The sequence below is a fragment of the Xyrauchen texanus genome, chromosome 13 (assembly GCF_025860055.1).
Source record: "Xyrauchen texanus isolate HMW12.3.18 chromosome 13, RBS_HiC_50CHRs, whole genome shotgun sequence".
NCBI classification, from domain to species: Eukaryota; Metazoa; Chordata; class Actinopteri; order Cypriniformes; family Catostomidae; genus Xyrauchen; species Xyrauchen texanus.
Window position 1 is genome coordinate 40,102,677 of NC_068288.1, and position 27,244 is coordinate 40,129,920.

The following is a 27,244-nucleotide window of genomic DNA, read 5'->3' on the forward strand; positions in this document are numbered from 1 at the left end:
AAAAAAAAAAAAAAAAAAAAGAATTTAATCATCCCTCATTTTCTTTAAAAACAGCAAATATCGAGGTTACAGGGAGGTAATGGAAGTGAATGGGACACATCATGTACTATTTGAGTCATTTTAGGGTTTGTTGACATTGTCATGGCTAAAATTGTCTATAAATTCACACAGAAAAGTGATTTTATCACACTAAAATCATGTTAACAAGCATATCTCTTATGTCTTGTGGCTATACTTTTGAATAAGGGAGTATTTTAATGTAAAACATTTGTCTCCCATTCACTTCCATTGTAAGTGCTTCACTGTAACCTCGATTTTTGCTTCTTTCCAAGTCCAAATTTATTTTGTGGCCACAAATGCTGACCATTTAGCTTAACTTGCATTGAACCTGGAATATTCTTTTACATTTTATTCCTGAAAGTCATGAAACAGTGTCATTTTCATCACCTCTCAAATTCTGAAATGCATCTAATCTGTGGTGGAAATTAGAGTTTTAACATTTATTAAATAAAAAGTTTGCCTCTTTTATTTTGCTAAGGATAGTTTCATAGCTTATAACATTTTATGTATCCTAAATGCAATTAAATAGCCTGATATTTTCAAACTTTTTGCATAATTTGGCAAAATTACGGCTTGATTGGTAATGACACCCAATAAAATTATTCTGCTCACGTGAGATTTATCTTAATTTTTCTTTGTTTTCTTCAAACATCACTCATATTTCATTCCAAGCATGCTTTTCACTGACAGAAACATTTTATACAAAACGTTTAAACATTTATTGAGTGAAAATTATTTCTGTTGATCTGTTGATTATTTCTTGTTGTATAGTTTAATATTGAGAGTCTGGCTAAAACAGAAATGTATACATAAAAGGCATTTGAAAAGTGCCAGAAATAAATTATTAAGTCCTGCTAAAAAGTTTCCATGTCAGTTGTAATGTGACCTTCATATAAGAAAACAAAAAACGTTGAAATCTGTTTTAATACAAATTTAAAATGCCATTTATTTGTAAGCCTGTGACGTGAGAGTCAAAAATGGTTGTTTATCTACATAAATGTTGTCAAATTGTGCAGACACAGCAACGAAAGATCTCTACATCTTAGCGAAGCTTTTCGGCAAATGAAATCAGAATTGTATCTGCCCTTTGGTAGCAATACGGATAAAAACAAAAACGGAAAAGCTGTTGCATGTGCAAACAGCAGATGCTAAACAATCTCTGGAAAAGATGCACATTTAACTACAATTTAGCAGGTCTTGTGTGAAAGTGACTATTGTCAGATGGCAAACACTAAATTCAATTTTTTTGAAGAAAAAGATATGCAGATTTGTGTCAAGAGCCAAAACATTTTTATTATCAGTACAGCTGTTAACGTGTGTTACATGTACAGTAAAACGTTTGAGTGCAAGTATGTCCATGTGTGTGGTTTATGAATTGTTTTCATCAGACGTTTGTTAGTTGATGCCACAGGCAGGAGGGCATAAATCTTTCCATCTTGTCTGCAAAAAACCCCAGTGGTGCAAAGAGAGTACTAAAGAACTGCAGAAAGAGAAAGATAACAGAGAGAACAGTTAGATGGATCCGTCATGCACCATATACCAAGCCAGATTCAGAACTTGCTAATAACCTTCTTAAGACCGCATGAAATACAAATAGGAGTTTTGAAGTCATCTATATGCTAACATGCTCCTAAAAGTTGACAAAAATAAAATATTGCCATCTTTCTCTTCTGGTGAAAGGGTTAGTGACCGAAAGCTGTTGTGTCACGATCTGGACTTCTGGACGATCTGGCCCACTGTTCTGGCGGCCATTTCAGAGCTTCGGTAGTATGCTCAAAGAGCTTCAAGGTAGGCCTCAGGATCATCTTGAGGCCCCATCTTGGTGAGCAATACGTGAAAGTGCTCTGCTGCCGGAAAGGCCACCACCTCCTGGGGTACTAAGGAGCACCTCAAAGCACAGTTGCTGCTCTCTCTGAAGCTCCATGAGGGCCTGGTGTATATGGTAAAGCTTCATATAAACACTCAAACGCTATATTTAGTAGGAATGGCATCTGCCACCACACTTGAAGCTTCAGCTGGGCTCTGTCCCTCACTCTCCCTCACAAAAGGTCTGGCCTATTTTATTTCCCACATCTCTCACTGTGAACAAAGAAACCGCAATTACCAGCAATTCATCTCAGATGAAAACCCTTACCGCTTCCTCTCTTTCATGCCCTCGCCTCCACACTTCTGTCACAGTATTAGTAATTTTGTTATCACTGTAACAACATACTGTTTTTCACAATATATCTGTTTTTGCATTAAATTCAACCAAACTTTGTTATTTATAACATAACTATGTAGTATTTCTGGATAGTCCAGTATATTAAATGCTGTATAAATTAAGATTTTTATTGGGGGGTAAATGTTCATAGCAAAGTTTAATGTAACATGTCTGGCATTAGTTGAAAAACAGCTGCAACAAAGTTTGTGGAGTGGACAACAGTGTTCTGCTTGGAGTTGGATTTTTTTTTTTTTTATGAAACAGAGAACATACCGTGGTATAAAAAAATAGGCTAGATCATTATCTCTACTGGTTGATATGGTTTCTACCATAGGACAGTAATATACAGTCATACTCCAACTTAATGAAAGTAGTATTTTTTTAATGTGTGTCAGAGGCAGTGTTATTATCATTAATGAACACTGAAGTAAAAGTGAAAAAATATATTTTGTTAAAAAAAAATAATAAAAAAATATATATATATACACACATACATATATATATATATATATATGCATATACACACACACACATTTATACATACACAGGCATGCTGCATGGAGGCATGAGGACTGCCGATGTGGCCAGGTTGCAATGTCTGTACTGTGCCTTAGACAGCACTACAGGGAAACAGGAAGGAAAGAAAATCATCCTCGCAGTTGCAGACCATGTGTAACAACACCTGCAAAGGATCAGTACATCTGAATATCACACCTGCGGGACAGGTACAGGATGGCAACAACACCTGTCCGAGTTACACCAGGAACGCACAATCCCTCCATCAGTGCTCAGACTGTCCACAATAGGCTGAGAAAAGCTGGACTGAGGGCTTGTAGGCCTGTTGTAAGGCAGGTCCTTACCAGACATCACCGGCAACAACGTCACCTATGGGCACAAACCCACCTTCGCTGGACCATTCAAGACTGGCAAAAAGTGCTCTTCACTGAACAAGTAGTAGTTGTCTCACCAGGGGTGATGGACTCGCGTTTTTCTTTTTTTTTTAACGAATGAGCATTACACTGAGGCCAGTACTCTGGATCGATTTGGAGGTGGAGGGTCCGTCATGGTCTGGGGCAGTGTGTCACAGCATCATCGGACTGAGCTTGTTATCATTGCAGGCAATCTCAATGCTGTGTGTTACAGGGAAGACATCCTCCTCCCGGGAGCGGGGTAACATCTCGCAGCAAGAACTGGCAAATCTCTTGAGGAGATGTATTGCAGTGCTTAATGCAGCTGGTGGCCACACAAGATACTGACTGTTATTTTGGATTTTGACCCCTCCTTTGTTCAGGGACACACTATTCCATTTCTGTCAGTCACATGTCTGTGAAATTTGTTCAGTTTATGTCTAAGTGGCTGAATATTTTATGTTCATACAAATATTTACACATGGTCTACACATGTTAAGTTTACTGAAAATAAAAGCAGTTGATATATGTTGTTTGTATACACACACACACACAGTTGTAGGGTATGCAGGTTAGGTTTGGGGAAATGTATAATTAATTTCAATGATCGTAATCAATGATTAATCAGACGATTTGACCCGGATACCCATACACATTGTAAAAACGCCCCAAAAAGGGCTTATAGTAGTCTGCTTCAAATATATATAGATAATTAAACACCACGAATTATAATTAATTAGGAATATACATTATATGCAGACAGGCTATATTAATTTAATTAGACCCTCAATGGAATTGACCGTCAAGCTACACGCAACCAGTCAGTTAGATCCAGCGAACAGCTTTGCTAAATATTCCTGATCAATTCCCTTGAAGGTTTATTCTTAGTTATAAGCCTACTCATCAAAGCACGTTAACTTACTTTGATAATATCAGCTCAGTAGCTTAAAATCGCACATTAAAGAGGCTTTGCTTTATGATCAACACACACAGACAATCAAGCATATAATTGGGTTTAATACAAGGAACTAGAATATATCACTACACTTGACAAACAGACACTTAACATGTAACATAAAATAAACATAAAATAAACAGAGTAGAAGCAATAAGGAAAATAAAGAGATTATTAAGGATAGCAACTTATTACAACAGTTAACCCTTAAGAGCCAGCAAATGGAATTACACACTTTAACGCGTTTGGATTTCAGATGAAATGATACTTGCAAAATGGGCCTATGTGTGGCTGAGCAAGGCTGCGTGGATGTCGCGTCCTCGGGGCTTTCTTGAGGCGGAGGATTTCGGTTCGGTGTTTCCAGAGCGTGGAGTTGAGACTCACTTGAAGAGAGAGTTGAGGGGTTGTTCCAAGCAGTTGCAAATGTTCAGCAGAAGAGGAGAGATAGGGGTGCCGGGGGAAGTCCAAGGAGAGATGAAGTAAGTTGGGAGTTGGAAGCAAGAGAGAGAGAAGAAGATAAGAGCTTTCGAAGATAAGAGGAGATAAGGGAAGTAAGAGGAATAAGAGAGCTAAGAGATAAGAGGACTAAGAGTAAGGAGATGAGGGAAGTAAGAGAGCGAAGGTCCGTTGTTGGTGCAATTTATGCCCTTAGAAAACGTGTCCCACCTCTCATTGGCTCGACCAATGAGAAGGGTTTGGGTTCCAGGCGGAATTTGGTTTATTGCTCTTTTGATCTCACATTTCTCATTGCATGTGCAAGAAAGAAAACTAGGAAATATACTTGTAATACTAATATGTTGTTGTTATCGACATATCATGTACACAGTCATTTCAATCTTCGAAATACCAAGTTATAGAGACCAAATATGCCACACATATGATTTCGGGTAACCATGGTATGCAAAGTCTGAAACATTAACCCATTAGAGTTTGCAAGAAACATAGACCAAACAACATTTAGGAAAATTATGAGATGGAACATAAGATACATGTCAATATTTTTATCACATGGATTATATATATATATATATATATATATATATATATATATATATATATATATATAGATAGGATTAAAAGGGGTCATTTCTCCTTCTCAGTACGAATTTGGTGAGAATCAGCCCTGACTGAGCCTTCCTTTGGGGGTCGTAAAATTCTCCTTCCTTTGGGCAGGAGAATGATTCCTTTGTCCCGTCAGGCTCATTTGCATGTTTATAACTGTGTTTATGACGGTAAGAGATTTTGGGCTGAATGAATCAAAAGATGGTAAACATAGCCGAAATACCATTCTAAGGTGACCTTATATTTATTTTCGGCTAGGACAAATCGTAAGGTTTAATTTGATACCAAGAAAGATGTACTTGGTTCACTTAGACGTGGATATACACTGTTAGGCTATTAAATATAAGGCCTCTTATTAACTATAACAGGTTTTACTACACAAATGAACTACTTTCAACGAGTTTTGATCTATCATCAGACAAATAAACACACCGGGATTAAAACATATTTCATTAGACATACATTTCTAAGTTTAAAACTGAAAAACACACACACCCACATTTTTACGTTCAAGATCTCACATGGTAAAGCACGCGGTGTGAGGCGAGTCATATGGGAAAGGGGGGGGCTTAGTAGTCACGAGGATTTCCTGTCAATAGTTCCTTGTCTCTTTGTCAATACATTTATTGTGCTCGTGGAGACTAGTCGGAACAGTAAGTTCTTGTTTTCATGAACCTGCTGAGTTAATGATTATCCTTCACTGATTCCTCCAGACGCTACACAGTACTGTGCAAAGGGTTTAGGCACTTGTGAGAAATGTTGCATAGTGAAGATGTCCTAAATGTCTTCTTCTATCCATTTAGGCTGTCGCAGTTGCTTCTGTCTCTTCATGTAATCTCAGACAGACACGATGTTCAGTGGGGGGGCTCCCATGACATTTTTTGCAGGGCTCGCTGTTCTTCTATTCTACTCATTTCTATTTGCAAAAGTAATGTTTGGGAGTCTAACATTTATACTTCCTATTGACACACTAAAGCTGAAGATATAAATAACCATCTTAAGACAAAGCTTTTGTGAATAATCAAATCTTATGTGCTTAAGACTTTTGCACAGTACTGTATATACACACACACACACACACACACACACACACACACACACAGTTGAAATCAGAAGTTTACATTTTGCCTAATCTTTGGTTGAAGTCATAACTCATATTTTTAATCACTCCACAGATTTAATATTAGCAAATTATAGTTTTGGTAAGTCTTTTAGGACTACTTCGTACATGATATTAGTAATTTCTCCAACAACTGTTTACAGACCGATTGCTTCACTTTTAATTGACTATATCACAATTCCAGTGGGTCAGAAGTTTACATACACTAAGTTAACTGTGCCTTTAAGCAGCTTATAAAATTTCAGAAAATTATGTCAAGCCTTTAGACAATTAGTTTCTGATAGGAGGTATACTAAATTAGTGTACCTGTGGATGTATTTTAAGGCCTATCTTCAAAGTCAGTGCCTCTTTGCTTGACATAATTGAAAATCAATATAAATCAGCCAAGACCTCAGAAATAAAATATTTGTGGACCTCCACAAGTCTGGTTCATCCTTGGGAGCAATTTCCAAATGCCTGAAGGTACCAAGTTCATCTGTACAAACAATAGTATGCAAGTATAACACCATGGGACCTTACAGCCATCATTAAGCTCAGGAAGGAGATGCATTCTGTCTCATAAAGATGAATGTAGTGGTGCGAAAAGTGCAAATCAATCTCAGAACAGCCACAAGGACCTTGTGAAGATGCTGGAGCAAACAAGTAGACAAGTATCTATATCCACAGTAAAATGAGTCCTATATCAACATAACCTGAAAGCCTGCTCAGCAAGGAAGAAGCCAATGCTCCAAAATCAGCATAAAAAAGACAGACTACAGTTCAATACAGCATCAGTTAAAGCTTTGTCACAAATGGGCCTTCCAAATGGACAATGACCCCAAGCATATCTCCAAAGTTGTGGCAAAATGGCTTAAGGACAACAAAGTCAAGGTATTGGAGTGGCCATCACAAAGCCCTGACCTTAATCCAAAAGAAAATTTGTGGGCAGGACTGAAAAAGTGTGTGTGAGCAAAGAGGCCTACAAACCTGTCTCAGTTACACCACTTCTGTCTGGAGGAATGAGCCAAAATTCTGGAATTTCACATTCTTAAAATAAATTAGTGATCCTAACTGACCTAAGACAGACAAAGTTTTCTACAATTAAATGTCAGGATTTGAGAAACATTAGTTTAAATGTAAATGGTTAAGGTGTATGTAAATTTCTGACTTCAACTGTATACTTTGAATGCGTGTGTTTTTGTGTAAATATCTATATATATATATATATATATATATATATATATATATATATATATATATATATATATATATATAAACAAATATATATATTGTATATTATATATTTGCTTTAATTGCATTATTTTTCCATGACTTTTAAGATTTTATCAATTTCCATGACCTTACCAGGTCTGGAAATCACAATTTAAACATTCCTTGATATTTTTAGGTTTTCCATGACAGTGGGGACCTTGATATACATCTACAAAATCACCTTTTTGCATTGTCATTTTTATTCATGATAAAAGTAACTCTTTAAAAATGCTGCCTTTTTGTTCTTGTTCCATTTCATCTAAGGACACTCTTTAACCATGGTAATACTGCAGTGCACGGCATCTCAAGCTTTGTTACGTTAACAGAAAGTCATAGTGAGCTGTTGGTCTCATAAGGAGTGAGCTGCCTAGAGTGCCACTGATCTTAATTCTGCAATTGCAACACAATGAAAAATGATCTTAGTAGTTCACTGATTGTTCATTTTTTCTTTTAATAAAAAATAAAAAAAGGACAGCAGAGGAAAACAAATAAAAGCATAGAGTTTGGTGAGGTATATATCAACTTACTGCTTTGACGAAGACCCCCATGAGTTCTGGAAACTGGTGTGTGAGCATGGCCAGCATGGCACAGAATGAGCACAGGCCCGCTGTGAAGAGGATGAAGAATGGAAGCTCTTTCTTTGGATACACGGAGACCTCGTGAAACGCTGGAAGAACAAGAAAACAAAAGAAACAGAGAAATAATTATCAGTACAATATAGCATAGGCAAGAACGATGATATACCCCCAAGACTATATTTAATACTATGGTCTCTAGATAGAAGGTATCTTTCATGTCCATTACATAATGGATGGACTATACATCAAAGTTTAATATTTAGGGGTTTTGTTCAAATTCCTAACCCCATGTATGACTTTGAAAAAATTAAGACAGTCTTATGCCGATAATAGTACATATAAGAGTGTATAATCACAAGGCAGGAGTTCTCTGTCTGCAGTCTCTGTGCATCCTGGATAAGGATAGAAGAGATGACCCTTCTCCAGGGGGTATGGAATGATTCGGAAAGCTACAAGAGCCAGAAAGAGCACCGATATCAGTGAGATTACAGTAATGATTACAGAGATTTAATCTCTTCTATGTAAAGCACTTTGAGTTACCATTGTGTATGAAATGTGCTATATAAATAAACTTGCCTTGCCTTGCCTAATGTTACAAAATATTTGACAATAAACATCACTAACAATAGTACTTCCCTATTGTTTGGGCCATGGTACCACAGTTCCTTTGGACAAGTATCTTGGAGTGCCTACTACTATCATGGATCAGTATATGAATAGAGTCATAATACATTATCATGGCATTACCATTTGACAACAGCAATGTACGTTGGTACAGGCACAATACTTTTTTGAAAGGGAAACGTGCCGATATCAAAGATTTCACATGTCCAGCAATTCAGCATATAATACTGTATCAACGCACAAATGTTTATTTTGTTTATAACTGTGTGTTAGAAATAACATGAGTATGCCAGTGAAAGGTGAATGTACGTACTGCCCTCCCATGTGCAGTGTAGCAGATTGAGTGCCCCCTCTGCCCGTTTCCAGTGTTGCAGGTGAAAGAATGCATACGCCACTGCCTCACTGTCTCCTCTCTTCAAAATATGCTCCGGAGGCAAAATCAGACTCTTCATCTCTAATAAATACTGTGAACACACACAAAAAATCTTATTTTATTTACATTTCTAAGCAAATTTATATACAGCACATTTCTTCCAGTTAACTAAAGACATGCATCAATGAGTGAATCTCATGAAGATCAAGAAACTGTTGTGGTAATATTTCACCCCTAAATCAGAAAAAGTAAGAACTTATTTTAAAATAGTCAAGGAACATTAAGATTGTTTTGCATTGTGACATTACCATTTTGTTTACCGTATGTTTCAGTATTGTAAAGTGAAAATAATGAAATTTGTTTATTTAAATGCCTACTTAAATGCCTAGAATTTAAGTAGTAAAGAATTTATACCAGGGATAATTCTACTTGTCGATTATTTCCCTTGATATTATAACTGCTTATTATTAGAATTTACTTTAAAATACTTTTTTTTTGTGTAGGTAAACTGCATACCTACATTATGTAGGCTACACATCCAAAACAAGCTGATAACTGTTTCTTAATTACTTTAGAAAGTTAAGAAGCAGTTAATTAATGAGTAATTACTACTTAGCAACATGAAAAACAAAACTATTGATCAAATTGAAAGTGCATAATGCACGTGTATATTTGGCTAATGCTCAAAAAATAACAAAAAACATGCAAAGAAAATTATATAAGATGAGAAAAGCCCGAAACAGAATAATGAACACTTTCCATGATTAGTTAATTGAAGGAGCTCAAATTGTAATATTGATTATTTATTTGATTAATTGAGCAACACTAATTTATACATTACGGTAGTTTCTGTTATACTGCCTTAATAAATAATAAATAATAAAATATAAGTATTTTATTTCGTTGTGTTGTCTCATGTGGTCCTGTGTTGGTCCTTTGTTGTTTTTATGTAGCACCATGGTCCTGGAGGAACGTTGTCTCGTTTTGCTGTGTACTGTACTAACTGTATATGGTTGAAACGACAATAAAAACCACTTGACTTGACTTGACTTGAAGCCAGTTTTTTTTTTTTAAAGAAAAATGGTATTAGTCATTTTTAACTGTTTTAATATTTTACTTGATTATTAGGCTTAATATTATCTATTCAAAATTTAATAACTTTTTTCTTGTAATTTTGGGGTTGAATGACCTATACATGTTTTTGTGAGACTCACCAATATGTATGACATCTGTACATTTTCTGTCTCAAAAAGGGATACAAGTGTATCCTTTAAACTGATAAACAATCTATACCTTGATAAATGTAAGTGTATGTTTGTGTGTAAGAAGAGTCAGGGCCCTGCACAGGCCCCTGTTGTGAATGTTGAATAGGGCAATACCGTAGAATTAATGGGATTATTCAGTGGATAACCTTCCCAAACGCCCCTGACTGTATCATGCTACATCACAATTCCAGTGACCAAGCAAATGTTTTCCTCTACAATGAAACAAGTAAACCATCTGAATTATGATCAAATAATCAGAACACCGCTTTCTGTAACTGTACTATATCTTTGTACTGCAGTGGATGTCAAAACGAACACAAACATATCCTATCCAGACACTGGACATGTAGCTTTATGATTGTGGCTGACATTAAACAGGCAGCTGTCCTATATAACATGCCCGCACACAAACACAGTCACCTCTTTTATGAGGGATCAAGTGTCAGTAATGGTCTCTTTTATGTGGAGGTTCCTCATAAGCCCCTGTTGAACTCCCATAAACCTCTGTCTCAGTCTGTCTCATATCATTGCTCTTTCACTTGACCGCAAGGACCCTGAATGATGACATCACACGGGCCTTAGTGCAAAAAACTGTCAGACCCCCACCTTGAGCGCCCTTGGTTGTTTTTCATCACCACTCGGTCCCGTGGTCATATTTATGGTTTCTTTTGGTTGACAGTTGGCCCTGGGTGGCTGCCCACCCTGCCCTCCCACAAGTCACGCCCCTGCCACTGACAAATGACAACGCACCACTAGGGATGGATATCGATACAGATTTCCCAATTCAATTCGGATTTCGATTCGATTGAGCTTAACTTGAGCATATTTCAGTTAGAATGTCCATTTTACTTCCATTTGAAAGCAATTTGACGATTCTCAATACCAATTACGATACCACAACAAAATACAAACTAATTTGAGTAAACATTGTTTTAAATTCTTAAGTAATTATTCAAGACAAGTAAACAGTCAGTAATAATAATATAAATAAATACATAAATAAATAAAAATAATAGAACAAAGATACAAATTTTACTTGAAGTTTTGAACAGTAGTATCAAGTATTAAAGTAAACTACTTGAACTACTGGTCTAAATAATAAAAAAAATGCATATTGCAGTAATGAGCATCAAAATGACAATCTTTCTGTGAATATCATACTGACCATCTTAATATACAGTATTATAATCCTACAGTACTTTAGAAAATCATTGTACAACATCACCTTTTATAATTACCATTTAAAAAATGTGTTACGGTAATGAGAAACATCACTGAATACAATTGGAATAGTACAAGTAAAACATAAGGATGCATTACGTAACTGAGAGATAGGGGGAAAATGTGCATAAAATTCCTGCTGAAAATTATGTAAAAATGCAAAAATCTTAATGGTCCTAAATGTAAGCTTTACTTTCTTTATGTAAAATATAATATATATTTTTATTTTGTTTGGAATTAAATATGGCCAGGACATTTTCTTGTCCGCTTTTGTGACAATTGCCCATTTACACTTGAAGTTGGATCATTTGAAACAAATCTGCTTTTTACATTCACTTCAGACTTGAATGACTGCCTTTATTACAGCTCCAGATGGTCAAAACATAATCTACGCAGCTTTTATGAAATAAAAAACCTTATGAAAACTAAGTTGTCACTTTTTGAAGAAAATTAGCTTATGCAAAACTCACCACAACAGTTCACAATACCAGGCCGTTGCTATGTGGTTGCTAAGGCATTCCAGGAGGTCACTTACAGATTAGTGTCCATGATATTTTTTGTTCCTAGATATGACTCAGGTCTCTCCTTCAATAAATCTATATTTTTGCCCATTTATTGTCTACCAGGCAAAAATCAAGTCTGATCACATTGCCCAAATTCTACTAGAACATCCTAACAGTTCAGTGTTTCAAGCAAAGGAATCTAAAACTGCAGCATTGAAGAACTTTAGTTTTCTCTAAAACCTTTTGATGAAGGTTAAACAATCCATTTGATTTAAGTATAACCCCAGGACAAACTAAAAGGTATCTGTTAGAAGAAATTACACAAATGTAACAATAATAGTACTGACATCTAACACCTTCTTTGTTCTGTACTGAGAGAATTTGATGTTTTTTTGCCAAAGGAGCAGTCAAGATCTTTGGCAATAGAAAAACCAGGTGTGCGTGTTTATACTTGCTGCACATCTGAAACAGGTGCACTTTGTAGTCTGAGACAGTGTGTTTGGGTGTGAAGAGGTCATGTGTTTGTGTGTGCACTTTGAAGTCTTATTTGGTGTTTTGGAAATTGGCAAGTCTGAGCCAGGTACAAAGAAAGAAATAGATGATGAGGGTTAAAATATCTTTAAAGAACAAAAGTTAAAAAAAAAAGTTATCAAAGTTGTAAATTTCACTCTAAACACTGCTTACAAGTGAAGGGAGTAATTTTCATCAAAATGTAAAAAATACTAAACACTACAAGTTATCTATAGTTCACTGAAAATGGAAAATTCTCATAATTTACTTACCCACATGCGATCCCTGATGTGTATGACTCAGACAAATATCTCAGCTCTGTAAGTCCATACAATGCAAGTGAATGGTGAACAAACAATTTGAAGTGCCATAAAGCACATAAATGCAACATAAAAGTAATCCATTAGACTCCATTGGTTTAATCCACATCTTCAGAGGCGATCCAACTGATTTCAGATGAAAACAGACCAAAATATTTAAAGAAATTCATAATAAATCTTGACATCAGCAGTCTCATTGGCGATCATGATTTCAAGCTTGCTACAATTCCTAGCACCATCCAGTGCTCTGCGAATGTGTCAAGCACTAGGAAGTGTAATCGAGCATGAATTCATGATCGCACCTAAATACAGCAATAACAATGTGTACAGTGAGAAATGTGTTATATTTTGGTCTTTTTTCATCCAAAACCAATTAGATTGCTTCAGAAGTCATGGATTAAACCACTGTTTAGGGAGTCTTATGGAATGCTTGTATGCAGCCTTTATTTGCTTTTTAAAGTTTCAGAGTTTTGATCACAATTAACTTACATTGTATGGACCTACAGAGTGGGAGATATTCTCTTAATTGTTCTAAAAAGAAAGTCATACACATCTGGGATCAAATTAAGTGTGAAAATAATATAATTTTCAATTTTGGGTGAACTATTCCTTTAAGAAAATTAATCTTTGTGTCACAAATAACACTAAGCCTATATCTATTTTGACTATAAAAAGCCTGAAAATTTATTCCTGAAGTGAAGCTAGAATAGGTCAGAGTTTCATTGGATTGTCCAGAGGACTACGATTCATTGCAAATACTACAACAGCATCACCTCCTGGCCACAAAAATACCATTGACCCTATGTCTGCAATGGTGACTGAGAGTGCATTTTAGTTCAGGCAGGGCCCCAAATTAACACCCATCAAGAGTCAAATGAGCGTAAATATGATCTTTGGCTAGTAAATAAAATGAGATCACAGGCCACTTGGTCAGTAACTTGAAAAATTATACAATACCTGACAACTTGACATAATACATGATTGTAATCGCAATGTAAGAATGTTACTTTAGTTTTTTCCTTTTTATAGTCATAATTCCTAAATTAAATGTGGCAACACATTCATGGCACTAAGCCAATAGAAGAAGAAAAAAGAGGAGCATAATTGTATGGGTTTGGATGTTTTTGTGACAGGTTGTGTCTTACTGACGATGATGCTGTGAGTGCAAATATGCAGGGAAATACTGCTAAATAATTCCTTTGTTGTAGGGACAAAACATTTTTCAATTTCACTGATTGTAAGAAATATACATGGCTGGAAATGCTCTCAATTCACCAGCCATTTGCAGGCGAGGCAAAACATTAATTTCAGACCCAATGTGAGTGTTTCAAACCTTTGGTACATGTGGGTTGAACTCCACAGCTCGGTGTATTGCCTCTACTGCGTTCATCTCTGCTGTGCTGAGACCTCGTCTGGAGGCCGCCTCTGGTGAAAACCTGACATAAGACACACATTTAAAACACATTAATCAGCAATTATCCTTTATACAGTACATGAGTCGATGCTGTTAAATTTTAGAAAGACAGAATGTTAAAGTCAGCTTTTGACATCGATTCATTTTAACAGCATGCAGAACACTCACTTATCTGATACTGCTCTTGCTTTCAGTAAGGCAGATGTGTAGCATATAGTGGCTGATTTCGGCAAGCTTATATCTGAGGAGAGAGAACATTACAACTCAACATGATATATTCTGTATTCTACAATAAACTAAAGATTACTAAAAATAATTTCATGAGCTTATATGCTATATTATGACACCAAAAACTGTATATTAATCGCATAAGGTTTGTATGAGCTCACCGTCATATTTTGCAAGGACTGCTTGTACATCAGCATAGGCCTGTAGCTCTAATAATGCTTCTAGAAGATTCTCGTGAATATTTAACATTCCCAGTAAGGGGAATTCTTTCATTAACTGTGCAGGAAAACAAATGCGAAAATAACAATATTATAAGCACATAAGCACAGGCGAATTTAAAAACCAAATGTAACTTAAGTTCTCTTACGAGAGGTTCTCTCGTATTGCGTAAGCTAGCTTACGCTACGGGAAAGATTCATCTTTTCTGAGATATTGAAGCCAAAAAATTATCCTTAATTTTGTATCATTTGTCAACGCAGTGCAGCAACTGCAGACCTTGAGCGGGCTAGCTAGCGAGCTCATTGGTTGCTCTGCGGCAACTGCTGCAGCCTATAGACGAACTTGGGCGAACTCGCGTTCAACGAGAGGCGTCCGCGCGCTTACTGCATCAAAGCCCGCCAAAATGGGCGTGGCCAGAGTGCATATAAGCGTAGTTCATAGGCTGGAACCCTGATTTTCATCTCTTCAGCGAAGCTCTTCGCATCTCTGAACTGGAAGCCGCGTCGCGCTCGAGGGGCATCTAGCAAGCTTGGACAGCTCGAAGAAGCCGGCCGCCTCCACCACCTTCAGCCATCCTGCGAGCTACGCCATCCGGCGAGGTATCCTTTTAGAGCAAGCTAGAACTTCTTAACGAACTTCACAAAAGAGTAACGAGCGTCTTTTTAAGATGCCTCGCACCACTTGCGCTTCATGCCGCGCCCCTCTCAGCCGGAGACCGCCACATCATCTGGCGCTCTCTGCCTGGGACTGGGGCATGCAGAGCTCGCCCGCTGAAGGCGGATGCGACCTCTGCGAGGAGCTTCGATGTCGACCCCGCGGGCTCGACTCGAGCGCTCAGAACCGAAGCCGCCGCGCCTTCCGCTCCACACGCTGGAAAAGCGCCGCCCCAAAGGCTGCCAGAACCGGTGATAGAAGCGACTGCCTCGCCGAGCCTCTCCTCGAAAGCATCGCTCTCACCCTCCCCGCCTCGGACGCTCAGTTGCCGCCCAGCGGCCGCACTGCGCCATCTCGGAGGACGAGGCGGAGGATAAGGGCTGTTCCATCATGGCTTCGGACAGCGAGGAGTGGTCATGCTCCCACACCTCCTCCTCGGCCCAGAAATCAAGCAGGACCCGCCCCGGAGTCGAAGGGGAACTAACACGCCTCCTCAAACAGGCCGTCGACCGCCTCAGGCTCGAGTGGTCACCGCCCCCTGAGCAGGCTCCCAACAGACTCAACGGCTGCTTTCTTCAGAGCCGTCGCCGCGCAACACCCGCGGCCCGGGCCGCTCCCTTCCTGCCGGAACTCCACACTGAGCTTGCAAAGTCGTGGAACGCGCCTTTCTCGGCCAGGATCCGTTCCCACGTCTCCACCCCTCTCGCTTTGGTGGACGGCGCCACCGAGAAGGGCTACTCCTCCATCCCCCCGGTCGAGGATTCGGTAGCAGCACACCTTTGCCTGCCCTCCGCGAGATGGCGGTCTAAGCCAGTGCTCCTGTCTAAGGCCTGCAGAGCGACTTCCGCCTATGTTGGCTGCGCCTATTCCGCCGCCGGCCAAGCCGCATCTGCTCTGCACTCCATGGCCATCTTACAGATCCTTCAAGTGGACCTTCTTCGGGAGTGGGATGAGAAAGGCAGGCACCCAGAGGCTGTTACAGATCTAAGAAGCGCGACGGACCTCGCCCTTCGCGCCACCAAAGCTGCAGCCCAAGCTCTAGGGAAGTGCATGGCCTCGCTGACTGTGACCGAGAGACACCTGTGGCTAACGCTAGCCAACATGGGAGAAGCAGAGCGCCCACGCTCTCAACGCACCGCCTTCTCCGACCGGTCTCTTCGGCTCGCGGTGAGTGGCATTGTTGACCGCTTTCAGAAGTCCAGAAAGCCACCCAAGCCATGAACCTCTTCCTGCCGCGTCACGCTTAGCTCCTCTGCAGGCCGCCCACGTGACCAGCCTCCTGCACGAGCCTCTTCACAGCGCCTAGCTCAACAAAGTCAGACTTCTCAGCGCCGACAGGGTGGCTGCCCTCGATCGCGGCTCAGACAGCCGCCGCAGACCGCCGCTCCCCGCTGGCCTCGGTCTAAGGTTGCGCTTGAAACCTGAGCAACCGAAGTCCTCCTAGCCTTGTTGAAAAAACGACGGCTCAGTCCCGCCGCGGCTGGACCACCGCCAAAGCTTCGCCCCTGTCAGTCCCCTCTCTCAGGCTACTACAGTGGTGGATTCAGCAGCCAACAAGCCGGTGATAATGCCCGCTTGCTCAGCACTCAAACGCCGTTTTCACGGCAATCCAAAGAAATCTTGTAAAAAGCAAACATGCCTTATGTGTAGAAAATGTGCCCACAATCCAGTGTTCACCCCTACACACAAGCATTACACTTCCCGTGTTCCTATCAGAGCCCACTCACATAAAGCGGACACAGCCCGCCGAAGTGTTAGAGTCAATAAACGCCTCACCTAATCCGTGCAGCGTGCTCCTTCTCTGGCCGCTCTGTCACACGACCAGCCTTATGTGTAGAAAATGTGCCCACAATCCAGTGTTCACCTCTACACACAAGCATTACACTTCCCGTGTCCCGATCAGAGCCCACTCACATAAAGCGGACACAGCCCGCTCGAGTGTTAGAGTCAATAAACCCATTCTCTGCCCGCTCTGTCACACGGCCAGCAAACACTTCTCTGTATGTAAGTCCCGTGCCCGTGACTATGCTCGCGCATCACTTAACAGATGTGACTCTTTCCCCATTCACCTCAATCGGGAAGTCACTCACAGAACAGCCTGTCCCTGCTGTCTTGCGAGCAGTCATGCATAAGCACAGTAAGCACGCCACACATTCTGTTCAGCTGCTGTGTGCAGCAATCAGGGCGATTTGGCCATTCACCCTCTAGCGCTACGCTTCAAAGCGTGGGAAGCTATCCCAGGGATATCCAAATGGGTGTTAAGCACAATAAAACAGGGCTATTTGCTAAAGTTCGATCGCCGCCTCCCTGCTTCAGAGCGCTGCTCGAAACTATTATGAACACGGAAGCAGCCTGCATGCTTCGCTCAGAAATAGCAAACCTTCTGTGCAAAAGGGCCATAGAGAAAGTGCCGCCTTCGCTGAGCGAAGTCAGGGTTTTACAGCCGTTATTTTCTTGTTCCCAAGAAAGACGGCGGCCTCAGACCAATATTAGATCTCAAGGGTTTGAACAAGGTGCTTGCAAAAAGACCGCTCAAAATGCTTACAATCAGGAAACTCCTCACGATACGCGCCAGGGGACTGGTTTATCTCTCTCGATCTGAAAGATGCCTACTTTCAGATTCAGATAAATCCCCGTCACAGGCCATTCTTGAGATTCGCCTCGACGGCCAGGTTTATCAATACACCGCTCGGCCTGTCTTTAGCACCTCGTACTTTCACGAGCGCATGGATGCGGCGCCGCACTCCCTGCGGAGTCAGGGCTTGTGAATTCTGAACTATTTGGACGACTGGCTGATTATGGCACAGTCACATACGGAGCTGCTGTCTCACAGAACAGTTCTCCTCAGCCATCTGAACAGTTTGGGTCTTGCAGTCAATTGGACCAAGAGCTCACTACAGCCCAGTCAGGCAATTTCCTTCCTTGGAATAGAACTAGACTCCGTGGCAATGACGGCTCGCTTATCTACACAGCGCGCCGTGTTCAGCGACTAGCCGCGCCCTTTCAGATGAACAGCCTCACGCTTCTGAAAAAATTTCAGAGAGTGCTAGGTTACATGGCCTCAGCCGCAGCAGTACTTCAGCTGGGTTTACTGCGCATGCCTCACTTCAGCATTGGCTAAACACCCGCGTCTCGCCGGGCTTGGGCCACAGGCCGCCAGCCGATCAAGGTGACTCAGACCTGTATTTCAGCTCTGCAGCCCTGGACAGTGGCCGAATGGTATCAGCGGGAGTGACGATGGGAGCTGTATCTCGCCGAAAGTCATCTCGACAGACGCGCCCAACACGGGTTGGAGCGCGGTCCGCGAGGGCTCTCCGTTTTTGGCCTATAGTCAGTTCAGGAAAAGCTCCTTCACATAAATTGTCTGGAAATGATAGCGGTCGAGCACGCCATGCGCTTCTCCCGGTCATTCAGGGTCACCACGCCCTGGTCCGCTCGACAACAGATCTGTGGTATCCTACCTAAACCGCCAGGGCGGTGTCAGATCCAGGAACCTCTTCCATCTGACGTAAACGCATACTGAGTTGGTCCCAGTGCCACCTGCGCCGCTGAGGGCTGACGCACGTGCCAGGCCACCTGAACAACGGCCCAGACAGACTGTCCAGAGACAATATTCCTCCAGGGGAATGGTCCCTGCACGCTCAAACAGTCCAGAAGTTATGGCGCATATTCGGCAGAGCAGAGATAGACCTCTTTAGCGCCAGAAGAGAACTCTCACTGCCCAATATTTTTCTCGAAGCGAGGACGCGCTGGCCCAGGACTGGCCCAACCGCCCGCTTACGCCTTCCCTCCCGCCTCGCTATTGCCACAGGTAATGCAGAGGATCAGGGAAACGCGTCACTCGGTGCTCCTCATAGTCCCGCGTTGGGAGAATCAGACATGGTTCCCGGAGCTTACGCAGCTGTCACTGACAGTGCCGTGGCCCATCCCTGTGAGAGCAGATCTCCTCTCTCAAGCACGCAGCACGATCTGGCATCCCCACCCAGAGCGCTGGGCGCTGCACGCGTGGGTGATCAACGACTACCCGTCGCTCTGCCAGAAGGGGTAATAAACACCATCATACACGCTAGAGCCCCTTCCACGAGAAGACTCTATGCGTCAAAATGGTCTGTGTTTTCAAAATGGTGCACCAACAGAGACCTGGACCCACGGACATGTGGGGTGTCGTCGCTGCTCGTGTTTTTACAAGAGCTGCTGGATAAGGGCAGATCCCCATCCACGCCAAAGTGTATGTGGCGGCCGTCGCGGCGCTCGCCGAACCCCTGCACGGCCAGTCACTGGGAAAAACGAGCTGGTCATCCGCTTCCTCAAGGGAGCTAGAAGGATGAACCCCCACGCCTCCATCGGTTCCTATCTGGGATCTTTCTATAGTTCTCGAAACTATGAAAGCCCCCTTTCGAACCGCTTCAATCCGTGGATTTGAAATACCTTTCACTCAAAACCGTTTTCTGACTGCCCTGTCATCAGTCAAACGTGTGGGAGACCTTCACGCGCTGTCTGTCAGCCATGCGTGTCTTGAGTTCGGACCAAGTGACTCCAAGGTCATTTTAAAGCCTAGACACGGCTATGTTCCCAAGGTGATTGGTACTCCTTTCAGAGCACAGGTCATTTCCCTATCGGCGCTGCCAGCATCCGATAGCGAACGCGACGCCAATCTCCTTTGCCCAGTCAGAGCACTGAGATTGTATACTGCGCGCCCGCCTCTTTCAGACGCTCTGAGCAGCTTTTCGCTTGCTCGAGGGCGCACCAAAGGTCTCGCCGTCTCGAAACAGACACTGTCTAGATGGATAGTGGACGCTATTGCTGCCGCGATACGCGCACAAAGACCTGCCATGCCCGTTGGGCATTAGGGCTCACTCCACTAGAGGCATGGCCTCATAGTGGGCATGGTCCAGCGGGATTTCCATTCACGACATATGTGTGGCAGCGGGCTGGGCTTCCTCCACCTTTGTCAGATTTTACAATCTGGAAGTGCCCGCCCTGCAGGCAAAACTACTAGCGGTTTAATACACTACAACTCCCTGGTGAGCTGCACTGATGGGACTCATTCCACACAGACTGGCACCGCCGCCTGTCGCTCCCTTCCCACTATGTGCTTATGTATTACACACACACTGGCCCGCACTCTTGCCGGCCAAATATTATTTCCCCACTCACAAGGGCTCCCCGGGTCCCCCCACCCCGGGCTCATGCAGTGGTTGCTTGACGCCAGACGGCGCTGACAATGGTTTCCGTAGCGTAAGCTAGCTTACGTAATACGAGAGAACCTCTCGTGAAGAGAACGTAATCGGTTACCTAACGTAACCTCGGTTCTCTCTAGACGAGGAACGAGTATTGCGTAGCCGGCCGTGCTCGCGCTACCTAGCTTACTTTCGCTTCATTCAATGAAAACCAGGGTTCCAGCCTCACTGAACTACGCTTATATGCACTCTAGCCACGCCCATTTTGGCGGGCTTTGATGCAGTAGCGCTGGACGCCTCTCATTGGACGCGAGTTCGCCCAAGTTCGCTCTATAGGCTGCAGCAGTTGCCGCAGAGCAACCAATGAGCTCGCTAGCTAGCCCGGCTCAAGGTCTGCAGTTGCTGCACTGCGTTGACAAATGATACAAAATTAAGGATAATTTTTTGGCTTCAATATCTCAGAAAAGATGAATCTTTCCCGTAGCGTAAGCTAGCTTACGCAATACTCGTTCCCTCATCTAGAGAGAACCGAGGTTACGTTAGGTAACCGATTCGTTATTTAATTGTGTGTGTGTGTGTGTGTGTGTGTGTGTGTGTGTGTGTGTGTGCGTGCATGCGTCATTCTATTCTAAGAATGACTGAAATTATTTATAGTGTTCAATCTCAAGTACAGAATTGCCAGTTATTCATATTTAAATAATTATATAAAAAATTATTACATTTTTATGATATTTTTAAGTTTATGTTATTGATGAATTCATGAATGAACTAAAATGAAAAGAAATCATTAGCATTTTATGAAATGTATCAATCCATAATAGAAATATTATGATTGCAAACATGTACAAGGTTTCTTTGTATTTGTTTGGTGATGCTAGAAATTCCACACATTCAGATTTAATGTAAAGGTACTCTTTGTCTTTTTATGTATTAATGCACCAGAATCATTAAGGAAATGTTCAGAAAAGGTTCAACAAATATTAGAAAAGTTTTTAGTTTTGCCCTAAAAATATTCTATGAATGTAGAGTGACAACATGTTTGGATTTGTGCTTCCCAAATTCAAAGAATCTTTTGTAATGGAATAAAGTTCAGAGCATATTTCTGCACTGATTTCTGCAACACCACCCAATTACAAAAGTTGTTCACACCAACCTAACATTGGCTGGTATGTGGCTACTGTAAAATTAATAAACCGAGAACTCCAGTGATAAACATTAAACGCTCACATCTCTCATCATCTTCACAGCTTCTTTGATGCGTCCCAGTTTTCTAGCACACATGGCCAGTCTGCGCTTGATGTACACCACAAGGTTTGTGTCTTTACCAGCTGTAAAAGCAACAGTAATTTGCATCGTCTAGCAACAATGTGACTTATACGGAGTATATACAGCATATGTGAGAGTGTAAAAGTGTTTCATACCACTTTTAAGTGCTTGTTTAAATAGCAGTTCAGCTTCTGTGATTGTTGTAGCTTCTTCTTCAGCGAGGAGCACATACGCTGGAGCACATCTACAAAAGAACAACATTGCACACAATATAGAGAGTTAAAAAGGCTAAACTCCAGAAGCAAAAGTGTTAGTGACTTAAGACTGAAACATACAGAACAACAAGACTGATTGTGCTGTTATATTTGATTTAATTGAAAGGACTGCATGAAGCTCACTCTCGGTTCAGCTCAATGGCCTGGTAAGCTGCTCGAATACGTGCCTGAGGATTCCTTTCCCTCCAGGCCTTCTGCATTACTGTTGAACAGACCAGACAGAGAGAGAGCAATAAGCTCACCATTACTACTACTGTCTCTTTAAGATGAATCGCTTATATTGTATTCTTCTTCTTTTTGAAAGTCACTTTGGATTAAAGCATCTGCCAAATTCATAAATGTAAATGTAATGTAGATGTGACTAACCAGCATCCTCTGGTTTAAGTTGCTGAGTGTCCCCCAAGAAAAAGGTCTGGTGATCTTGTGCTGACAGATTCATGTCGTAGTATGTGAGGGGCTCTTTTCCCGTCACCCAAGTGTACCTGAGCAGGGAAAGACAATGAATACATATGGATTTTGGGTGTTTTTTTGCCATTGTTATTAGGAGGAAACTAAAGAGAGGAAAGGAATCAACAGAGAGAGAGAGAGAGAGAGAGAGAGAGAGAGAAAGAGAGAAGGGAAACTGGGCTTAAGCCGTATTCAAACACGGGTGGGATGATCGAGCACCACAGCTCAATGTTTTGAAGCATACATGCTTTCCGCTAAACCACGGCGCCGACTCATGGCCATTTGTTTACCACAAAAATTATTTTTGACTCGCCACTCCTTTAAAAAAAAAAAAAAAAAAAAAATCAGAGTTACAGTGAGGCACATACAATGGAAGTGAATGGGGCCAATTTTTGGAGGCTTTAAAAGGCAGAAATGTGAAGCTTATAATTTTATAAAAGCAATTACATTCATTCTTCTGTTAAAACTCTGCATTAGAGCTCATAATTACAGCATTATGAGCTGTAAAGTTGTTTAAATTACCATTTATACTGTCATTTTAGGGTTTTTTGACATTACATCAGGACAACGAATTTGTAAAATTGGCACTTCACACAGTAAGTGATTTTATCACACTAAAATCATGTTTACACACATATTGTTTATGTCTTGTGGCTAAACTTTTGAATAAGCAAGCATTTTAATGTTAAAAACTGTCCCCCATTCACTTTCATTGTATATGCCTCACTGTAGCCCAGTTTTTTGCTTTTTTTAAAAATGTATTTTTGCCGTAATCAATATTATGCCACAAATGCTGTCAATTGAGCTTAACTTGTACTGAACACGGAATATTCCTTTAAGAGAATTTGAAATCTGATATATTAAGGAAATTCAATTAGATATGTCGGACACAATATACCTGCTATACTCTGCCCCTCTGAACAGGTTAAGTGGGTTCCTCCACACTTTACATTCTGAAAGATAAAATGGCTGCATGTTACGTTAACTTCATAATAATGTGTAGAAAGATATTTACAAACAGTAGCTTCCACAAAAACCTGCAACATTGGTTCTTGGCTCCATATCCCCATTTACTGAAGAGAAGAGGCCTGTTGAGCTGCTGTTCTCCACTACTCCCAGAAGAGGGCGCAAGTGACTGACAGACACCTGCTCAATAAATGAGGTGCCATACTTTCTGAAGTACCACCACTCAAATATCTGAGGGATGACAGCGGACAAGGACAGATAGGGGAAGAATGAATGAGAGATCAATCATATTAATTTAATGTATAAATGCTCGTATTAAATATTATACATGTACTCTGGCTTTTTTTTTTTTTTTTTTTTTTTTTACAAGCATGTTCAGAACAATATCATAACTCAAATCACCTGGAAACTGATGGAATCAAAATGTGCCTCAATTTAGTTATTTAGCCAACAATTCAAGTCACTAAAGACTTACCAAAATAAGGCCAGAGATGAGAGAGGATGTTCCAGTCAGTGCAACATAGAATTTAGGTGTAAGAGTGTTTAAAAACACAGATGCTGTGGAGGAATAACAATAAAAGCAGAAAGTTAAAATGGTAAGATTCACAAGTTTCATGATGAAGTGTGGTTGTATATAGAACTCATTTTCCTTTTCAATAAATCAATATAGCCACCTGACAATCAATCAATAAAGAAAAATGCTTTATGGATGAAAAAATTACAAAGTTGCAATCCATAGTCAAGGATTGGACCTTGAAGATCAAACTTTGAAAAGTGTATCTAAGCGCATGCCTGTCTAAAACACCTGTTAAATGGCAGAAAAATACTAATTAGATCTAAAACATATATTACAGGAACATATCATAAAAAAAATTAAATTCTCTCATTTACTCACCCTCATGCTATCCTAGACGTGTATGGCTTTCTTTCTTCTGCAGAACACAAACAGAGATTTTTGGAAGAATATCTCAGCTCTGCTGGTCATCACAATGGAAATGAATAGTGACCAGCACTTTGAAGCTCCAAAAATTACATAAAGGCAGCATAAAAGTAATCCATAATACTCCAGTTTAATCCATGTCTTCTGAAGCAATCTAATCCATTTTGGGCGAGAACAAACAAAAATACAACTCTTTTTTGCTGTACGTCTTGCCATTGCAGTCTCTCAGCGTGATCATAATTTCAAGCTTGATTATGCTTCCTAATGCTTGACAAATGCACAGAGCGCTGGATGGCACAAGGCAGTGTAATCAAGCTTGAAATAATGATCACAAAGGAGACAGTTGACGTCAAGATTTATAGTAATATTTTTATCTTTTTCATCTAAAACCATTTGGATCACTTCAAAAGGGATAAACTTAAGAACTGAAATCTTATGGACTATTTTTGTGCTGCTTTTATGTGCTTTTTTGAGCTTCAAAGTTTTGGTCTCCACTCACTTGCATTGTATGGACCTACAGAGCAGAGCTATTCCTCTTAAAATTTTCATTTGTGTTCTGCAGAAGAAAAAAGTAATAATCATCTGGGATGGCAAGAGGGTGAGTAAATAAGAGAATTTTCATTTTTGGGTGAACGATTTCTTTAAATTATGCATTCTGTCTCCTTTGGTGTGAAAAGTACAAATCAATCCCAAAACAACAGTAAAGGGCCTTGTGAAGATACTGGAGGAAACAGGAAGACAAGTATCTATATCCACAGTAAAATGAATCCTATATCGACATAACCTGAAAGCTGTTCGGCAAGAATGAATCCACTGCTCCAGAACTGCCACAAAAAACCAGACCACAGTTTGCAAGTCCAAATAAATAATGACCATTTTATTTATTTTGACTGGGCAGGTTGTGCGATTGTAACTTCCTCCGGTGATCAATGCATTTAAAAATTTTTGGCCATTTAGACTTTAGATTTAACTTTGGATATTTACAAAATAATAATAATAATAATAAAAATTGCCGATATATCACGGTTTGCAACTCTTGACAAATTTAAGTTACTGGAGAGGGCACAACGAATCAGGCAAATACATATTATATTCTACAGACTTCACAGTGCCAGACGGTGACAGTGATGAGTGATTTTCATCACATAATCAGATACTAATTAATCGATTAATCTGAACACTCTGATCCCCGTGAGACTGCTGGTGTGCATCTTGCCTATTTAAGGCTTTCACAACAGATGGCAGACATCAACAACAAAAAAGTGGCAAAATGTACCATGGTATTACCATGACTTTGTGGATATGGTAGCACGGTCTTAAATTCATGTACCATGGTAATACCAAGGTTTTTTGACATGTACCATAGTGATACTATAGTTTTGAAAACGTACAATGGCAATACATGCCATTTTTATAAGTCAAGTACAGCACTTGAAATCCCATCCAATATGGCTATGATAATCATTCAGTACCATGGTACACATTATAGTACCATGGTATTTCCATCTGATACCGTGACTCGTGCCTATCTTGCCTAACACACGTATTAAACATGTTTCACTATAGTGATTTAGTTGTTCTAACCTTTATGCACACAGATGAGGAATAAACCCTGTGTTCAACTTTCTAAACATAAACACAGCTGATCATAAACACATACCGGCATTTACCGTCTCCTGCAGCTTCAGAGGACTCCTCAGTACGTAAACCATCGTCAAGACCATGGCAAACCAGAGAACACATATGTACGTCCACGACCAGCAGAGCCACGATTTTAATTTCTCGGTGAAACCGGGAGATTGAGGATTACTGCCGCTACGGTCCGCCATCTTTCACCGAGCAGCCGTAAACATTAGAACTGTGGGATACTGGAGGACAGAGTGCTGTGCTCGTACACTCCAGCAGGGGGAGCAGCTCCTGTTTATTGTTAGCTCAGAGCGGTAGTGTGACAAAATCTAAGCTATGTTCTGAATGTAGTCGCCTATTATCGTACTGCGTACTGCATACTGCAGTATACACAGTATTTTTTTAAATAGTATGCGAAAAAACGCTTTCCTCAACAATTAACTTTGCAAAGTAATATGCTACACTGTTGTTGACCTCAGCATGTTGATGTCTTGAATGTAATACTAGCTTACTAAACACTACATAGTATAGACAAGTAGTTCTCAACCAGGGGGACGGGTCCCACTAGGGGGGCCTCAGCACACTTCTAAGGGGGCCTTAAGTTGACTTAATATGCATTTAAAATCAGAAATATTATAATAATGTAAATTATTTATCCTAATTATAAATGCTAAAATAAATACTTTAAGATGTATGCCTACAAATTACAAACACACTCTTTCTGAAACTTCTAGAATCAATTATTTTAATCAGACATGTCTAGTTTCGGGTGATGGCAGTGGGGGGCCTTGGACTCAAAAAGGTTGAGAACCACTTGTATAGACTATACTGCCTACTTTTTATTTGAAATAATATAAGTGAAACCGTAGACATTATTCCACGGTAAATGTTTCAAAGAGTATGGTGCGTTCAAGTCTTCTTGGGAAGTTCGTAATTACAAGGTCAGAATTCGTAATTACAATTTTATGTATGTTCAAGTGTTTTTAGTCTGAAAGAACTGACATGTTTTGCAATTGCATATCCCTTTATATCTTTTTCACTTACTAACGAAGGCAAAAAGCCTTTTTTTTTGCACC

The 27,244-nt window shown here is 40.6% G+C and overlaps 1 protein-coding gene across 1 annotated transcript; it reads right to left on the reverse strand.

Moving 5' to 3' along the window:
- Window positions 1–1,333: 1,333 nt before the first annotated feature.
- On the reverse strand, window positions 1,334–26,371 carry LOC127654226 (suppressor of tumorigenicity 7 protein-like). Its single transcript, XM_052141321.1, has 15 exons — window positions 26,203–26,371; window positions 24,078–24,160; window positions 23,674–23,833; window positions 23,535–23,589; window positions 22,556–22,671; window positions 22,313–22,391; window positions 22,070–22,158; window positions 21,876–21,976; window positions 14,757–14,871; window positions 14,536–14,608; window positions 14,287–14,389; window positions 9,075–9,225; window positions 8,494–8,586; window positions 8,087–8,226; window positions 1,334–1,540 (listed from the first exon to the last, which is right to left on the reverse strand). Exons 1-15 carry the CDS (start codon window positions 26,369–26,371, stop codon window positions 1,445–1,447), a joined length of 1,623 nt encoding a protein of 540 aa, XP_051997281.1. The 3' UTR covers window positions 1,334–1,444.
- Window positions 26,372–27,244: the final 873 nt, after the last annotated feature.

Bases quoted from the DNA above. Each gene is read 5' to 3' on its own strand.
- LOC127654226 (XM_052141321.1), bottom strand. From the start codon at position 26,371: ATGGCGGACCGTAGCGGCAGTAATCCTCAATCTCCCGGTTTCACCGAG. The intron at 23,590-23,673 runs GTTTTTGTGGAA...TTTATCTTTCAG, and splicing joins GCCAAGAACCAATGTTGCAG to AATGTAAAGTGTGGAGGAAC. The intron at 9,226-14,286 runs GTTTGAAACACT...GTGTGTTCACAG, and splicing joins TCAACCCACATGTACCAAAG to TATTTATTAGAGATGAAGAG.